The sequence below is a fragment of the Microchirus variegatus genome, assembly GCF_963457635.1.
Source record: "Microchirus variegatus genome assembly, chromosome: 16".
Lineage (NCBI taxonomy): Eukaryota > Metazoa > Chordata > Actinopteri > Pleuronectiformes > Soleidae > Microchirus > Microchirus variegatus.
In genome coordinates, this window is record NC_139817.1 from 10,077,775 (window position 1) to 10,096,349 (window position 18,575).

General features: G+C 42.9%; 1 protein-coding gene across 1 annotated transcript in view; it reads right to left on the bottom strand.

The window, feature by feature from the left end:
- sh2d3ca (SH2 domain containing 3Ca) overlaps window positions 1-15,545 on the bottom strand; it is a gene marked incomplete at both ends in the record, with an annotated part of 39,896 nt that extends 24,351 nt beyond the window's left edge. The window contains one exon of the mRNA XM_083902430.1: window positions 15,465-15,545. Within this exon, the coding sequence (XP_083758556.1) occupies window positions 15,465-15,545 (81 nt within the window). The remainder of the gene's footprint in view (window positions 1-15,464) is intronic.
- Between the last annotated feature and the right edge of the window lie 3,030 nt (window positions 15,546-18,575).

Sequence of the window (18,575 nt, forward strand, 5' to 3'; positions counted from 1 at the left end):
ATTAATTAAAGATACCGATACTGTATAAATATATACACATTTTCCCTGCGCCCCCGCAGCAGATGTAGATATATATCTTTTCTTCATTGAACAGAGTAAATAAACATAAAAAAAACAATAGTTGGAGAGGAAAAGACCATTTTAGCCTACTGTCATACTCCAGTGTATGCACAGACACTTCAAAAGTGGAAACAATCTGGCGAAAAAGAGGATGCAATTATGACTTGATCCTAGGTCACTTTTGGCGTATTGCATTTCCACAGTTAACATCCTCATTTTTCACGCATTGACCGTATTCATCGCACGGTCGAGTCACAAACAAACTCACCCCCCATCGCATTGTTTTTCTCTCTCTTCCTCTTCCCACATCCTTAAGCCTCGCAGTCTCTGTTCTATCGACTGCTAGCGCATCACTCACTCTCTCTCTCACTCTCTCTACATCCCTCCTCAAAGCTCTAACCTGTCATCTCTCAACCACACATCATATCATTCCCCCTCTCTGCACTTTCCCCACTCTGTTGCTCTGTCAGTGTGCGGTTGTTTGTGTATGTGTGTGTCGTTGTTGTTGTTGCAATACAGAGGCATCACCTTGTTCCATCAGCAAAACAAGAGACAAAGACACAGAGAGAGAGAGAGAGTGGCAGAGATAACATTTAAAGACAGCAGCAGCAGCAGATGAAGAAGAAGAGTAAAAACTAAAAGCTGCATGAAATTAAGCATTAAATCAATAATTTATCAACATGTACTTACATGCGTCTTATCTTCAGCGGTTCTGACAGTATATGCTTCTGCCTGCTTTATTCATATAGCACCAGCTCAATGTGACATCTCAGAATTCTCTGCAACAATTTGCCTCCAGATGAATAAAAAACATCCTCTTTATTAACGTCTTCTACCGAAAACAGGAGCCGTCCGACAACCAGCGCCAGCTGGGACCGCTGAAAGATGCTTCGGGCAGCTCAAAAATACATATCTAACCTTTCATTTTGGCAGCTTGAAGAGGTGCGAGAGGGTTTATGGAGAGTATCACGACTATCACCAAACTGGGAAAAGCGCCGTCTATAAACACGGTCTCTTTGTGTGACAAGTTAATGTGGAGTGTTGTAAGTGGACACAATGAGACACCTTTTTTCCTCCCCCCCCCCGCAGCTTGGTGTCAATAGTTCTTTCTTGAAAAAGACAGGACAGAATCACACCATCACACTCACACACACGCCATTTCCCTTGAGGACTGTGTCACTCGCTGTCAGCCTCACTTCTACTGGGCTGAACCACTAATGGCTAATTTGTCAGCTTTGGGGGTAAAAGGTCAACGCTCTGATGGATAGATAGGTCTGAGGACACGTCAATATTAAGTGTTATTTGTCCTAACACCACATATAGTCTATATATATATATATATATATACACACACACAGTTTTTGCGACCAACTAACTCAGATGTTCTATATATGCCGATTTACACACACCCACGCACACACACACATACACGCGCACATCCCATTCCTTCCATTTCATTTACCACAGGCCGGTGCCATTACCATCCACACGAGTGCCATTTATCTCGACAGTGACAGGTGTGAGGGGGGGAAACCACAAACCCACAATGCATTTACAGCATGGAGTTAAACAGGAAGGGGACAAACACATGGGAGTGAAATGTTGGGTATCTGTGTCAATCACGTCATATTATGATATTAACACTAAAGACACATATTTGTGCTTTTAACTTCTAGCATATTTTATCCTTTTTCATGCATATTTTTCGCAATTTACACCAGTTTTTTTTTAAATGTTTAGTCTATTGTAACTACTGTTAACTAAAACATTCACATTAACACACCTATGCAACAAATGTGCTCATTGAAACTCCACTATTTGTGATGCATCACGACAAAGAAGGGTTAAAAACTTTAAAGTTCATTTTTTATGAGCACATTTTGGTGTGTCGACGAATAAATTGTAATAATCCAGTTTGCATGAAGAATATTGAAAATAATTAATCTATTGTGTTGTGTTTTTGCATCATGACAAACACTTGGCAATTTAAGGGTTAAAAGTGTTAAGAATTCATTGATATTTGGCATGTATGGAAAAGGCTGATGGTTTAAAACATTTAAAAAAAAAAAAAAATGTATGAACACATTTTGGGGCTTAGGTTCAATGTGATTCTATCTCTGCAGGAAGTCACTTACGTCATATTATTTAACCGACAAGTGCAAAGTCCAATTGAAATTCTAATTTAAATGAAGAACCTTCCATTCTGAACATCGACTTGTACATATTACACAATTAACACATCTGTTTTATTTACTTCAATAAAGGCTGCGGCCTGAGCCGCACGCAGCCTTGTTACCATGGATACAGACACATATGGTGACACAGCATCTAATTAATTAATCAATGAGTGACAGCAGAGGATTAATCAGTTTTGCCGTATTAAACACAGCCAAGAAATAGGATTCAAATGAAAACATAGACAAACATGACCACAGCTTTTGAAGTTTTTTCTTTTTAGGGGGAGTTTGTTGTTGTTGTTGTTGTTTTTCTAGACACACAAAGTTAATTAAATTGCCTGTGTGTGTGTGTGTGTGTGTGTGTTTGTTAGTCATAATTTCTGTTTGAAAATGCAGCATTTCACCCCCCCCCCCCCCCTCCTGGTGTTCGGGGATTAGGTTTAAATTTAAGCTTAAATAAAAGTCAAAACCGGATCAAATCAAAATTCACTGCCCTAAAAACTGCACTGTTTGCATTTACAGGAGAGGATCTCACTTCCTCAGAGCACAAGGAGGCGAGCGCGTCTGAACACTGCCGGGAAAAATAATTTGTGACCATATTACTTATGATAGACTGTGGTGCCGCTTGGCAGGCATGACATTTTTTTTTTTATGTCGCGTTTCTCAGAGATCATTTTTGGGGATGTTTAAACCCCTGAATAGTCCATGTTGAGTCCTGAACGAGAGCTTGATGCAAGGATTTCTACGACACAAAGCTGGACTCACACTTAATTAACACGTTCTTTAAATGCAAGCTTATAAACTGACAAGATAAACATCTATAAGGGCTTCATGTTCTCAGTCTGTCCAGCAAGCAAAACAGACAGCTGACAACACACATTCTGCAAGCTGTACGTAAGTAAGAACAATCTTCACGTCCCACTGTCGACTCGACAACCAGCGAGGACGTTTTCTTCCAAACGGATGTCGGATACAGACACTTAGAGAGTGCCATGTGTGGAGTCTGCTCTGCCTCCCAAACACTCTCTTTGAATGGAAGGTCACAGCAGGGGAAGTATATCATCGTGTTTGTTAGTCGCACGGTCACAGTGACATCCTACACTCTGCTGTGTCAGTACACACACACACACACACACACACAGATTTCCCAGTCACAGTACAAACAATGACCTATAACAGACCTTGGAACAGGACACACAAACACACCACATGAGATGATGAAAGAGACGATGGTGATGACACTCAGTATAAGTTTACATACACGGTTTAATCAAGCTAAGGCCATAGTCCGACTAAGACGGGCAATCGGACAACTTGACCAGTCCGAGTATACATGCGGAGGAGAAAATCAATTAATTGGCCCGTGTTCGTTTGACTCCGCCTCTGTAGTTGGCGCTGTATCTCTGAATCAGTTTCCTGTTGACCTTTATGTCACAGAAAAACAAAAGGCGAGATGGATGCGTGCTGTGGTTCTGTACGTTTCGCACGTGCTGTACATGCTACTCTGAATACGAGTCCCGGCAACAGTAGTGCAGTTTATACGTCGTCTCCTTCTACTTCTGGGTCAAAGACCGTAAAAGGAAATTAAAGACCAGATAGGAAATGAAGTCCGACTCCAGTCCAATTAAGCGCAAACATGCAGGAAAACATCAGACTATCAGAATCGCATTGTCCTGGTTGTTGTGTTGCCGTGTTAGTCTGATTAAGACTAGCTCGATTTTTAGTCGGACTAACGTGTTTATATGACATTAAGAAAACCAAATTATTGTCTTAATCCGACTAAAATCGGACTTTAAACATGCACTGAACGTTAAAGACAAGGTAACTGTAGAGGTAATAAAAAGAAAGACACACACTAAACAGAGGAAGAAACATTAGTGATACCACTTTTGTGTGTCTGATACAACACCGATATCACAACCTCGATTATCTACCGACACCGATATCAGTCTGAAACTCTTCTCTTCCCTCTTTAAAACAAGACGTAGCTACAGTATAACCACAATTCTACAACGACAGACCTTTGCAGCCTTCACTCACAACATCCTCATCACTCATATCACTGGTAAAAATTTTTTTAAAAAGTTACCGAGTGGCAGAGAAACGGGACAAAAGACAAAGAGGAGTGAGGATGAGACGGACAAGAAGAAAGTGGAGACCACGCATGATGAGATGGAAATGAGAAACAGTCTGTTCCCATAGGAAGAACAAAGATGCATTTAAATCAGCTTTATCTCCCTATTACAAGCGCGCACACACACACACACACACACACACACACACACACACACACACACACACACACACACACACACACACACACACACACACACACACACACACACACACACACACACACACACACACACACACACACACACACAATTCCTCAACACCTCTGCTCGTGCAGACCGGCAGAAAGAAGCGCACCCTAGAGCCATGATGCTATTGGCCAGAAATGATGTCATCTCTCTTTCCCGGAGAATGAGCAGCAAGCTGTTCAATTGGCTGACGCAAACGGTCGGAGAGCGTGCTGAGGTATCAGTTCCATTCATACGGGGAGGCAGTGGTGTGTGTGTGTGTGTGTGTGTGTGTGTGTGTGTGTGTGTGTGTGTGTGTGTGTGTGTGTGAAGGAGAGAGAGAGTGAGAGAGTGGGGGTGACCACTCCCCATTGGGACATACATGCATAGCTATTAGGGACATGTCCATCATTCAGAGACACAGACAGTACCTGCTCCCTAATGGCTGCTCTGTTTTTCTCTCACAAACACACACACACACACACACACACACTGGAATTTCGCTCAAATGCACACTAATATCAAATATGCAGGTAATCAAGCATGCAAACGCACACAGCTGCACACACCCATTTGGTGGCACTTAGGAGGGTTGAGATGGGTGTTGTCTCCCTGTTGTTACCGGGCTGTTGTCATGGCGATGCAGATGGAGCTTTTACTGCTAGATGGGACTCTCACTTTGCAACACACACACACACACACACACACACACACACACACACACCTATTCCCCCATAAACACACGCACACACTCTCTTAGCACACTAAGCAACGTTGCCTTTGCAGGAGCTTTCAAGTGACAGAAAAAGAAACGGGACTCCCTTTCATTGGTCTGTGTGTGTGTGTGTGTGTGTGTGTGTGTGTGTGTGTGTGTGTGTGTGTGTGTGTGTGTGTGTGTGTGAATGTATAGGTGTGAGAGTAAACACTCCCTCGAGAGACCCTAGACACGTTCGTCTCAGAGATGCTCATGGGAAATTAGCCCGAGATAGCCTATTACAGAGAGCTCCGAGTTCGCTCTCTTTCTTCTTCTTCTTTCTCTCTCTCTTTTTCTCCTAACATGCTTTTACACCCCCCCACCCCCCACTCACCACCACCACCAACCATCACCCTCCCCCCCCACTTTTCCGTCCCACACTTCCCACTCATCACTTTTTTAGAGTATGATATCACTCGCGGGCTTGTAAGTGCCTGTGTAGCTGCAGGGATAAGTCTTCCAGGGACTTCACATCGACGCTAACCATCCCTGAATCTCAAATCGTCCAAGGTCTCTCTGAAAAAAATCCAGGACAGATACAAATCCAGAATAGTAACCGTAATAACGTCATTAAAAAAAAATACGGTAACACTTTAGATTAGGGATCACAGATTCACCATTAACTAGGTGTTTACTAACATGCATATAAGTCTCATACTTGTCATAAAAGAGGTAGAATACGTTTACGTAGAATAAGATGTTAATATGTGCTTAATGATTACTAATAAAGGGCTAGTATGCGACTTATGTATGTTAGTAAGCACCTAGTTAATGGTGAATACGTGTTCCCTAATCTAAAGTGATAAAAAAAAATACTTATCTAATCTTGTACTTGAAAATAATGATAATTCTACCCGCGGTCGTCGTCCAATCCACGTTTCCAAAAACCCAGTGATTATACGTACACATAATCTATGCGAACATCCACACTGCGTGGATCTTATCAGCAGAAAAGCTTAATCTCATTTGGATTGAATTATGTCCAACAAAGCCATCGTATTTCAGGGAATTAACTGAGTTAAATTCATCTTCATGAACGCACGAGTATGAGAGAGAGAGAGAGCATTCATTGCCATTCTCAGCTGCTCTCTGCAAATCACCCAGAGACGCTTTAACAGCCCGAGTCTTTTCATAAAAGAAAATGATGCATTAAAAACTCCACAGGGGTCCGCAGCCTTCTGTAACTCAAACACACTTTAGTGAGATTTATTTAAAATTAGTCAAAGAGTCAAATGCAAACGCCGACTTCGGAGAGCTGGGAAACGATAACCATAACGCAGTTCTTTAGATATTCAGCGTTATCACAATCATTTAGGGCTTTAGAGCAGTACAGTACATGATCACAGTGTCCATCACTTTACACCAGAGGGCCCACACTCACACTGTTGTGTATCAAACAAAGGGCTTTTGAATGCAGGAGAGACACAGCTCCCCGTGCCCAGGCCAGCTATTTGTTTCATTTGGGAGAACTGAACCTTTAAAGCCGCTGCGGCCGCCTGCCATCCAATAGAATAGGCCCCCACATTCCCCCGAGGTCAGCAGAGGTCAAAGATGAAGAGAGCACAAACAATCGCAGAGCCTCCTGCTCCGAATCGCCTTTACCGCCACGCTCCAGCTCAGCTGTGTGTGCATCCACAGGCATGTGTGTGTGTGTGTGCGTTCTTCACCGGGAGAAACACACACACACACACACACTGACGTGCGCACAGCCCACAGTTTCAGTTCAAACACAGACACTTCACTTCATTCATCTTGAAACACTTCACGGCAGAATCTGTGAATAAAACGTTCTCGTAATGAAAGGAGATTCGAGAAAGAGAAAGTGAAGGCGGCGGAACTATTAGTCTTACTTTGGATCGGCGGTGAACAACACGGGGGGGGGGGTGTGATTCATATAAACACGACTATATCTGCAAACAAGAATCAATGTGAATGTTCTGTTTCCAGGACCTCTTTGATTGTTTAAGATCATCTAAAGATCAGTTCTCTTCTTAGGAAATTGAGATGAAGCACTGAGCAATACAACTGTGGTTCTTTTTTTTATTTATCTTATATGCAAGATTTTAAGCAACAATCAAACCCAATATCCGACTCAATTTGTTAAAAAATAACATTTATTTCCGTTCTTTGCCAGTAGGTAAGCAGCTATTTTTAACTGATGATGATTTTCTAATCTCAATGAACACTCTCTTTCATACCAATTCATACCCCCATGTGTCCTTGGCCGGAATTGAACCCACAACCTTGGAGTTGAAAGACGACTCACTCTACCACTGAGCGTATATGGTGATTTTTCCTGCTTTCTGTTTTCTTTGCTCCATATACCAAAGAAATCGTCAGACATCGTTTTCCGGTTTGATCCGCATTCATTTGGACATTGTATGGACCGACTGTTGCACATTCAAAATCACAAGGACTGTATGTTGGTGAGTTACTGTAAGACAGGATTTCAGGAAGTCACTCGTGCACATACATTTTTCTTCATTCATGATAATCAAAATACTAGAAATTCACCACGATTAACTTATTCCGAGTGTTTTTTATCACACGACGAGCGATAATATTGTCGATTGTCCCATCACTAGATTCAAAAGTTCCCTCCTTTTTGGTCGTCTTTATTTCAAAGCAGCAACTTCTACCAGCGAAAACAAACAACAGAGCCAGGCCATTATAGTCTTACTTGACCAGATGGCTCAAATCTAGAAGAATATCAAGTTTCACTGTTGCCTAAAATAAGTATAAAACAAAGTCATGACCTCATCTTAGCGTCTATTCCCTCTCATGAACAGCAACGATGCGTTTTTATAGCGTTAGCAGAACAAAGAATTACACAGTTGACTCATAAACGCAGAGTCTGCACAGGTAATGACACTAAATGTAAACATTCAGCACAGTTTTGCATGCTAAACTGCTGATCACTATAACACGGGAGTTTAAGAGTGCATTTTCCATCTCTAACCTGCAGGTATTCTCCAGGATAATCTCTCCTCCCTCCACCAGCCTTTGTGTGAAGGGTCTAGACTGTAATTATTAAATGCACAGCTGTGTTCTCCATAGGTTTGTGTTCCCGTGTTATTCTGTCTGGGGGAGAAAAGGGGGGGGAGGGTGTGGTGATGATTACATGAAGCGCTGAGCTGGAAAGCTTTGTGATCCCGGGGCCTGCAGCTAAAACGTCATGATATGAGGAGGCCAATTTCATTTTTTTTTTTTTTTGCATTTTCACTTGCTTGAGCGTTGAGCACACCGTGCACTTGCTGAACCACGGAATGCCTAAAGACAGATTTCTGCTCCTACAGCCTATAACTACACTCACACGTATATGACAAGCAGCATTTATTAATATCACAGAAATTATAACTCTGTCACTTTACCGCTCTCCTGTGTAAAGCACTGAGCTTTTAATCTGTACAATTACCATCGCACAACAAGTTAACAACATTTGATAAGAGGCTCAGTGAAGCATAATGTCAACACACACACACGCGTGTTAATCCGCACTCTATCTCCTCTCCGAATCAAAACACTATTTTCACCTTTAAGAGTGCCAAACGTGCTAAACAGTGACCTGAAGCTGGAGGAGGATCACTTAACTCTGAGATGAACTGAGATGAAGATTAAAGGAGACTCTGGGTACAATGTATCAGAGAGACAAAGCGCTGCAGAAGAATGAGATTACAGGGAGGACTCTTTGTGGTGCTATTGAGATAAACTTAATACTTCCTGTAGCTTATTCACAGCAGAAGCCTCCGAGTGATGAGACTTTGAGCTTTTCTTTTTTTTTTCATCTATTGTTCGGGGCAGCTGGCAAAGCTTTGGGTGTATAATCTCTACATGTTTGGTAGCCATGCGGGGTTTTAAATCATGCATTATTAGCCCAACTTTTTATCTGATCATTTTTATCAATGTATTTAAAGGTGCATTATGTAATAAATCTAAAGCAACTGGTCACAGAGACTCAGGAATAATGTTCATATAACAAACTGAACTCACCAACAACAACAGCTCAGCCAAAATATTTGTATTAAAAACAATATTTTGCAGACTGCAAATCATGTTTATGTTTTGAAATCATGTTTTGGCATGTGGCGCCGCCTACCGCCATCTACCAATCATTGCAGTCAGTAGAGTCTCAGCTGCCGAGCAACCACGGGTTGCCAGTTACGTCAGAAAACGAAACCTAAAAGACCTCGGTATTTTGAATTTGAATGTAATAACTGTTTTTGGCCACATTCTTACATATGGCACCTTTAAATGAGACATATTATACCCTATTTCTACAAGATAACCTAGTTCTCTAGTTTCCTAATGAACATGTCTGTGACATGCTTTGGTCAAAATAACTTAAGGATGAAGCACCACAGCAGTTCAATCAATCAATTTGACCCTGCCAAAACAGCCCTGTTCAGAACGCTCGGTTTTGAGTGCCTGTCTCTTTAAATGCAAATGAGACACAGGAAAACTACGTCAGCGTCACTGAGGCTCCAGCAGCTAACAGCAGTTAGCATTTGGAAAAGCCATCATTTGCCGACTCCAGCCGTTTTATATAAAATGTATCCACTGGACACGTAAATCCTCTGAGGCTGGAAGTTTGTGTAGAACTCTGTGCTGCACTGTGCAGCCAAGAATAGAAAACTTCGCAGACTTCCGCTCTTCCGGATACTACTGCCCTCGCCTGCGATCTTATGTTTTTTAGAGACAAAGCGGAGCTCCACGAAACAACAAATACAGGAATGTCTCAATGTGACGTAGATCGCATGTTTTATCTCCTGTACTTAGACAGATGCGGACCACAAAAACATTAGTGAGTCATCTTTTTTCACACTTTGCCTCAACTCATAGGGCCTCCAGAGTCCCAAATATAAGGATTAAAATGATTAAAAAGTCGATTTTGCATAATATGTCCCCTTTAAGTAAAGTCTCCGGCGTTACACAATCATTTGTGTTTCAGTACGCAAATATTGCCCTGTACTCTTTTTGCTAATGCATTTGTTTTGACAGGTTTCCCCCTGATGAATCCCTGTTGTTAACTGTTCCCTGTTCAGGGGTTCGTTCTTTGACTTCGGCGCATTTGACTGAATGCACGTTTACGTCTTCTTGACAGGCAGCTTCTGGTGAAGAGGCAAACGATTGTCAGTCTGAGCAGTAAAAGCAGGAGTAGCGTTGAGTGTGCGTTGTTGGGTTTCGACGCGAGAACAATGAGTGTCAAGCGAACCACTTATGAGTAACTGATGACATTAATCTTATTTTTGTGTTTGATGTATTGTTGACATTACAAAAGCAAAGAGCAGGTAGACAACACATTCATAAAACGGACTTGAGCAACACACACACACACACACACACACACACACACACACACACACACACACACACACACACACACACACACACACACACACACACACACACACACACACACACACACACACACACACACACACACACACACACACACACACACACACGCACACACACACACACACACACTGGTTTCCACGACTTTAGAGGACATTACATTGACTTACACTCATTTGCTGGAGACTTACTCTGACCTTAACCCTAACTACTACTGGTCTAATGCTATCCCTAACCTTAAACTCAACCTAACTTTAAAACACGTCTTCACCTTAAAATGTAGTCATTTAGGTCCCTGCAACATAAGGAAAGCCAGGCATGCACGCACACACGCATGCACGCACGCACACACACATAAAACGTGCATCGCTGACTGAGACATATAAAAACAGACAGGGTTGATCCTCATTACTGCCAAAAACATCACGGTGCTCTAATGAGGATATGGACTCTAGAACAAAGCAATTTAAAGACACACACACAGACACACACATTCTCTCTGTCTCTCTCACACACTCACACACGCACACACACACACACACTTATGCACAGCTGCCCTTCACACTATGAGCCTGCAGGGTGTGACAGGCAGGCATGCCAAAAGAGGATTTGTGGTGAAAAGCTTTTGGGGAGGAGGGTGACAGGGAGAGAGAGATAGGAGGAGTGGAGAAGAGGGGATTACATGGTGAATATTTCAGTCCTGAAACATACCAGTTGGCTTGGACAGACGCACACACACACATACACATACACACATACGCTCACACACACATAATGGCATTATCAGGGCCATATATTCCACCGCTAGCTTCACACCGACTATACACTAAGCAGGGTGATGGGTAACACTAATACAACAACCACTGTGACCCCTGGGGATCTGACTGACAAGCCGATTGCTGGTTAACCTGCTGTGAATGACTGAGTTTACAAAAACCTGCCAAAATCTTCTTCTTCTGCTTCTGCTTCTACAGTCATATAATAAGTGCACCAAAAAGCAAACTAACACCTTCTTAGCATGCAAGCAAGGTAAAGAAAAGTAATAATGACTTCATATAGATAGTAAACATCATATAGAGGAGCTTGAAAGAGGTTCAGCTTCTGTTATTAAATCTGTGACTTTCTTTCTCCTGAGAGTGAAGAGAAAGCGTGGATGAGACATAAAGAAGGGACATGAGTGCAATAAAGCCAGACAGTTTAATATGTATGATCTATTTGTTGCAGGATTTCCTAAAAAAAATGGACATATTCCATAGCTGTTTGTACATGATATGTAAAATATGTTGATTTATTAGGTGTTATGTTCTGCTTTTGCACAGCAGGTGTTAATTTGGTATTAAAACAAATATTAAACACAAAACTTTAGGGATTAAGTGTGTAATTACAGGGACTCGTGGTCTGCGTGCAGCAACAAAGAAAACAACTTTTGGTGCATAACAAAAATAAACGGGGAGGAGAAAATTACTTTAAATTATTTAGTCAAAGTGAGTAAAGTTTAAGATAATAAAGCCGATTAAGGATATTAAACAACAGTAAAATGAGAATTCGTTATATAAAAGTAAAAAAAAAAAAAGTGGATCTTGACAGTGTACAGGACTAAATGCCAGAGAGGTGCCATGTTGTGAGGTCAGAGGTCAGCAGCAGTGGCCCAGATACAGTTGGACAGCAAGCAACGTTAAAGGACAGAGGGGACGGCTGCTGGCCGGTGCGATGGCTGCCCACACGCTGCTCAGGTCAGCAGGAGAGGATGGCTACAGTGTGGGAGAGTGGGAGGCACACACACACACACACACACACACACACACACACACTGAGCCAGAGAGAATGGATTAATTAAAAAACTATTTCAGTGTAGGAAAGGGGGGGGGGAGACCTTGTCAGGACCAGTAGTCCTCATGGAGACATAAAAGAAAAAAAACTGGTCCTAATGAGGCAGAACCATATTTCAGAGAAACCGGTTAAATTAAGGTCTAAGATTTGACTTGTGGTTAGGTTAAGGTTAGGGTAAGGGTTAGGCTATGCGTGTGTGTGTGTGTACACTCGAAGGATTCCAAAAGTGTTCTTCTACAAGGGCTGAGGTTCTACCTGGAACCATTTGCTTCTGAAAAACCATTTTCCTGAAGAAAGGGGTTTTCAAGGGTTCTTGGTGACACTAATGGTTCTAGTAAGAACTATTTTGATCCAGAGAACCCTTTTTTAACCGCTTTCCTGAATAAAGGATTTTAAAAGGGTTCTTGGTTCCAGCTGGAACCTTTATAAAAGGTTATACCTGGAGCCAAAAGGGCTCTCCTGTGAGGACAAGCCAAAGAACCTTATATGGTACTACTTGTGTGTACATGTCTTAAATTGGTTGTGTTGACCAATTGTCACAAAAAACCCATCTTTGTGAGGACATTTTTGGCTGCTCCACACAACTTTAACAGGCTTTTTCAAGGTTAAGACCTGGTTTTAGGTTTAGGGTTAAGGTTAGGGTTTGGCGTTTGTTTATGTTATTACGGAATGCATTATGTCTATGAGTGTCCACACAAAGAACGCAAACAAGCATGTATGTGTGTGTGTGTGTTTTGGTGTCTGATATGGGTTAGTAGGTATTTACCGCCACAGAAGTCAAGCAGACAGTTACATTGTCCTGATTTTCTTTTACACACCGTAAGCCCCTTGGTATAACGCAGACACACTACACAGCATATGTGTACCTCAGTGTGTACTGCATGTGTGTGTGTGTGTGTGTGTCCATAGTTAGCACACACTGCACACCAGACCAGGGGATTACATGTAATCTCTGTCCACTGATACAGCTGATGAGCAAGAGGTCACAAACCAACCGCGATCAACTGCATCAGCACCACCTCTCCGCCTGTCACTTGTTTTTGGGTTAGAAAAAGAGAAAATATGACAGTTAGGGTTTTCTGTAGTGGAAGCCGTTGCTTTTTTTTCTGCTGTGGTGACCGACCACTAATGAACACTCATGGAGTAAACCGTAGAGTCTGCAGTCATTAGTGGTGCGGAGACAGCGATGAGACACACTGTGAGTAATTACTCTCATATAGCGTGCCTGAAAAACATCATATTTTTTCAAAAAGTCTATTTTTGTTCTTCAGGGGGAAAAAAAAGCGCATTGACACAGAGCAGACAGATGTTAACCTCTGTGTGGAGCGTAGGACGCAGCTTTAATAGTTAGAGAACAATTTATTTGAAACTCAAATTAAGTCTAATCTCTGTTTTTTTTCCGTAATCGGAGACGTTGAGTCAGAGATCTCTCTCACTTTCACACGCAATCCTTATTCTTTTTGTACATGAAATAAGATGAAGTCGCCAGTTCAGTTCAGGCTTAAAGAGAAGAGAAGTAGTCCATGTGAAACTAAAAGCCCTAAATGTTAAAACTAGTGATTACTTCCTGGAGGCAAAGAAAAAAAAAAAAAAGCATCAATATGACATTGAATGTGCGGGGCAACAATAACGATTAAAGCATTACTCGTCTGGACGACGTTAAGGTAGCAAGAGACACAGAGCTGTGTTTGTCAGGCTACGTTTAATTAGAATAGATCCGCTAATCGATATCAGTCTACGGACAAAAATCTCTTTTGTTGGTAAACAAACCCAACTTGCACAAACTTTAATTCTCTTCTTTTTCACTCTAGATAAGCTTTGAAAACTGTTGAGCGAGTTCTAATTAATTTACCCCCCCGACCCCCCTACAGACACACACACACACTATAACAACCCCCCCATAGCAGATTTAATTTAAAACTCTTAACTCAATATAAACACAAGCAGAGGCAGAGGACACAGACTATCTCTGTCTCCAGGATGGGGATTTGTTTTAAGAACAACAAAACAAGATGAAGACACACACTGATGAGATGTCCCTGCTCCCCGAGACAGGGTGGGACATGTCAACACACTCCACATCCGGATTACTGTCTCGGGAACGCATCGCAAACACAACTGTCCGGCTTTCCGGTTTAAAGAAAAGTAAAGTAAAGCCATAATTACAACGGCACAGTCTTTGCTTTGATGGAAGAGGAGAGGAGAGAAGAGAAGCTTACAACTCCTTCAGTCCAGCAGTATCTAACCTAACCCCAGGCGACAACATCCTTTGGTTCTTCATAGTCTTCTATTTCTTATGATCTCATTTATCAACCAATGCCCTTTATGTGCCGTCTTCTTTTATCACGGTCGTGCGAAAGATTCGACACACCCACTTTGATGACACGGTTTAAGTACAATAAAAAAACAAACCTAAACCTGATGGAAGCTGAACTTTGTTGGTCCCTTATAAGATGGTCACGCACACACACAAAAAAACACACTCTCTGTGTCATTTTGTCCCAGCAAAGAGGTCGGATATTGTGTTTCAAGCAGCGCACCAGAATTAGACCAAAGTTAAACTGATACTGTAGGACACTGTACGCCTCCCTCTACTGTACCCATTACACACTTTCACCCACCTCACACACACTGACACACACACACACACACACACACACACACGCATCATTTCACTTAAAACTCACAAAAACCTCTCTACTTCCTCTATAAATACACCATGATTTCCTTCCACATTGTCCATCTGACACTCAAGTTCTGATCAGGATCTATGAGATCATCTGTCTACCAGCCGAGAACACACACACACACACACACGTACAGACCTACACACGTGCACACATGAATGCACCAAATACACGCAGCGCACATATGCCGTGTGATGACATATCAAGCCGTGTGTGACACATGCAGGAGCACAGACTCGGTGTCTGTGTGCATCTCAACACATGCAAACAAACAAACACACACACATTGATGCTCACTCACCTGCACCTGCATGAAGGATCCCCGGTAGAAGCAGCATGCTGCAGCCGACAGAGCACTCCACAGACTACACCTCTCCGTCATGGTAGGAGCACACCTTTCCTCTGATACCTCTCCCTTTTGCACTTCTTCTTCTCCTCCCGTCCTCTTCCCTCTTTTCTCTCTCTCTACCCCACCCAGGGTGTCCAATCTGAAAGCCCCAGCTCCCTGGACTCGGCTTGTCCCACCACTCGCTGCCTGTCTGCCTAACAGCCCGTCAACATAGTACCATCACTCCCCCCCTTCCAAAAAAACCCCCCAAAACACACAGGTTTCTTCGAGCAAAAACAGCTAACCCCAGTGAGCAGATGCTGGTACCACATCTGCAATTGGCCCACGAGCGAGTCGCTAGCAGCTGATGCTGATAAAAGTGAGTGATATCACAGCTCCTGACATCTTCCACCGCTCCTGCCCTGCACCGGCTTCTCTCTGCTTTTCTGCTTCCTCTCACTGCACTTGCTGCACTTCACGCGGCTGCTAGGGATTACCTCATTGCTTGCTGATGAAAGGAGAGTGGGTGGGGGGAGGGCGGACCAAAGGGAGAGCGAGGGTGGGAGGGATGGATGGATGGAGGGAGGGAGGGAGAGGGAGGGAGGCAGAGGGGAGGGAGAGAGGGGGGGGGGGGTTGAATACTAGAAGGCACAAGCAAAAGAGGAGTGCTGTCGAAATTTGCAGGCAGAAAACCCCACCCACCAAACTACCCCGACGACCCCCGCCTCAGCACAGAGACAATGCTGACACGGATGGGCGGGGGGGTGCAGGGTTTGGGCAAGGAGGGAGTGTGTGAAACAGGAACAAAGTGAAGTAAAGATGGGAGGAGGAGGAGGAGGAGGGGGGGGGGGAGAAGAGAGAGAGAGAATCATTAAAAGATGAAATGATGAATGAAGATGTGAGCAGAGGAAGAATGTGCAGCCTCCCCGAGGAATCCGAGCTTCCCTTTGCCAAAAAAAGAGGACCCAACGGGAATCAACGCCCCCCGCCCCCCCAAACACACGTTTAACACCTTTAATTCCACACCCACATGTCGACACATACACACTACGATATATTAGACAACACTGAGTATTTGTGTGTGTGTGTGTAGCTGAATATAATGATGTGTCTCTAAAAAGCTGCAGCGAGACAGCTCATTATAAAGCTGAAACACACGGGCAGGTGTTTCAAGGATAACACGGTATGATTTCCACTGGCCCATTTCACACAAACACATACACACACACACACGCACAGGCAAGGAGATTTCAGGGCGGGAGGGGCGCCGTCTCCAGAGGCCTAGGTGAGTGACATCACTGAGGACGCCTCACCATGGCAACACAGCGAGAACCTTGACAGCATCCAAAATTCTGACACTGCATTTAGTTAGGTCTGCACCACTGCAGGGAGGCATTGTGTGAAAGAGAGGCAATGACGGAGGAGAAGGTAAAAAAAAAAGAAAGAAAGGAGATGAAAAAGACAGAAACACCAGTTTATGAAAATATTGAATGATACCGTTTTCTTACACATTGTATTGGAGGTCACACACACATGCATGCGCACGCGCACACACACACGCGCACACACACACACACACACACACACACACACACACACACACACACACACACACACACACACACACACACACACACACACACACACACACACACACACACACACACACACACACACACACACACACACACACACACACACACACACGTCAGATGAATCCAGAAATCACTTTGCCTCTTGAACGCAGGCGAGGAAGTGGCGTCAGTCAGATTAAGACGCTACAAGATACAGCATGGATTCATTAACTGCAGTGTCTCCTCTTAATGTAATCTCAAACAATCCAGCACTGGATTAGACAGATTACACAGTGGGGACAAAAATAATCTCCATAAGAGGGGTTGGGGGGGGGGGGGGGGGGGGTGCACGCTCTGTGTTTTCATTCCCTACATCTTCTGTAATAGCATACCAAAACAATCAAAACATACAGCGTATTACACTCACAGCACACGCGCAATGCACAGCTCAAACTGTAGGGGGGAAAAACACCTGACCTCACACATCTGTCAACGCGACAGGCTTTGAACTTGGCAGGTGACTTGTTAAGAGAACCAGAGTCTGTCGACTTTGACTCTGTTTGAAGAAGAAATATACAAAGGTATCAGTAAAAATGTGACGGATATGTGGCTGGAAGAGCCGCCGTCACACGTCTCACACAAACCCACAAGCACAAGCAGTAATTCCACTTAGGATGATGCTATTTGGAACATATTTCTACCTTTAAAACGCATCTTAAAACCAATTTTTACTCTTTGGCTCTTATTTATATATATAAAAAATACAATAAAAACACAATAAAACTATGTGTTTTATTTATTTTATATTATTTACATAGTTTTATGATCTACAGCACTTTGTTTCAGCTGCGGTTGTTTCTAAAGTGCTTTATAAATAAAGTTGGATTGGATTGGACCACTTTCCAAACCTTTAAAACGTGTATTTGCAGAAGTGAGAGAGTCCTTCACCTATAGCAAACATTTTCTCACTGGTGTGTATTCTGAAAAAGTGCGTTTCCACATCTCGTTTCGCATCTTCAAACATGATTTTGTTTGTTAAATCTGTTTTGTGCATGCCGTGATGTAAAAGAGAAAAATGCACTGCTACTTAAATTGTTCTGACAATGAATCGAAAATCCCACACTGGTATAAAACAGCAATGACTAACTGTGCAGATAGTGAAGCTACTTACAGTACAAACTAAACTGTTGAGCTCACAAATTTTATCATGGAGATAAATGAGGCAGTTTATCCAACAATGTACCGTTAGACATCTCATCAAAGCTCTAACCTTCACTAGCCCCACATTATTTAAGACACTTTAGTGTAATGTAATGGCCTGAACTCTCCACGGACACAGGTCGAAAAGAAAAATGGATGTAAGTTATGTCTCGTTTTGTGCCGTTGGGGGAGACTAAAGAGAGAGACTCGCTCTTACTTTCGTGTCTTGTACACTTCATTACACTCCATCAGCCTTCCTTCTATTGCCTTGTCCTCACTTTGTATCCACGACGACATCTTTTTTAAGAGG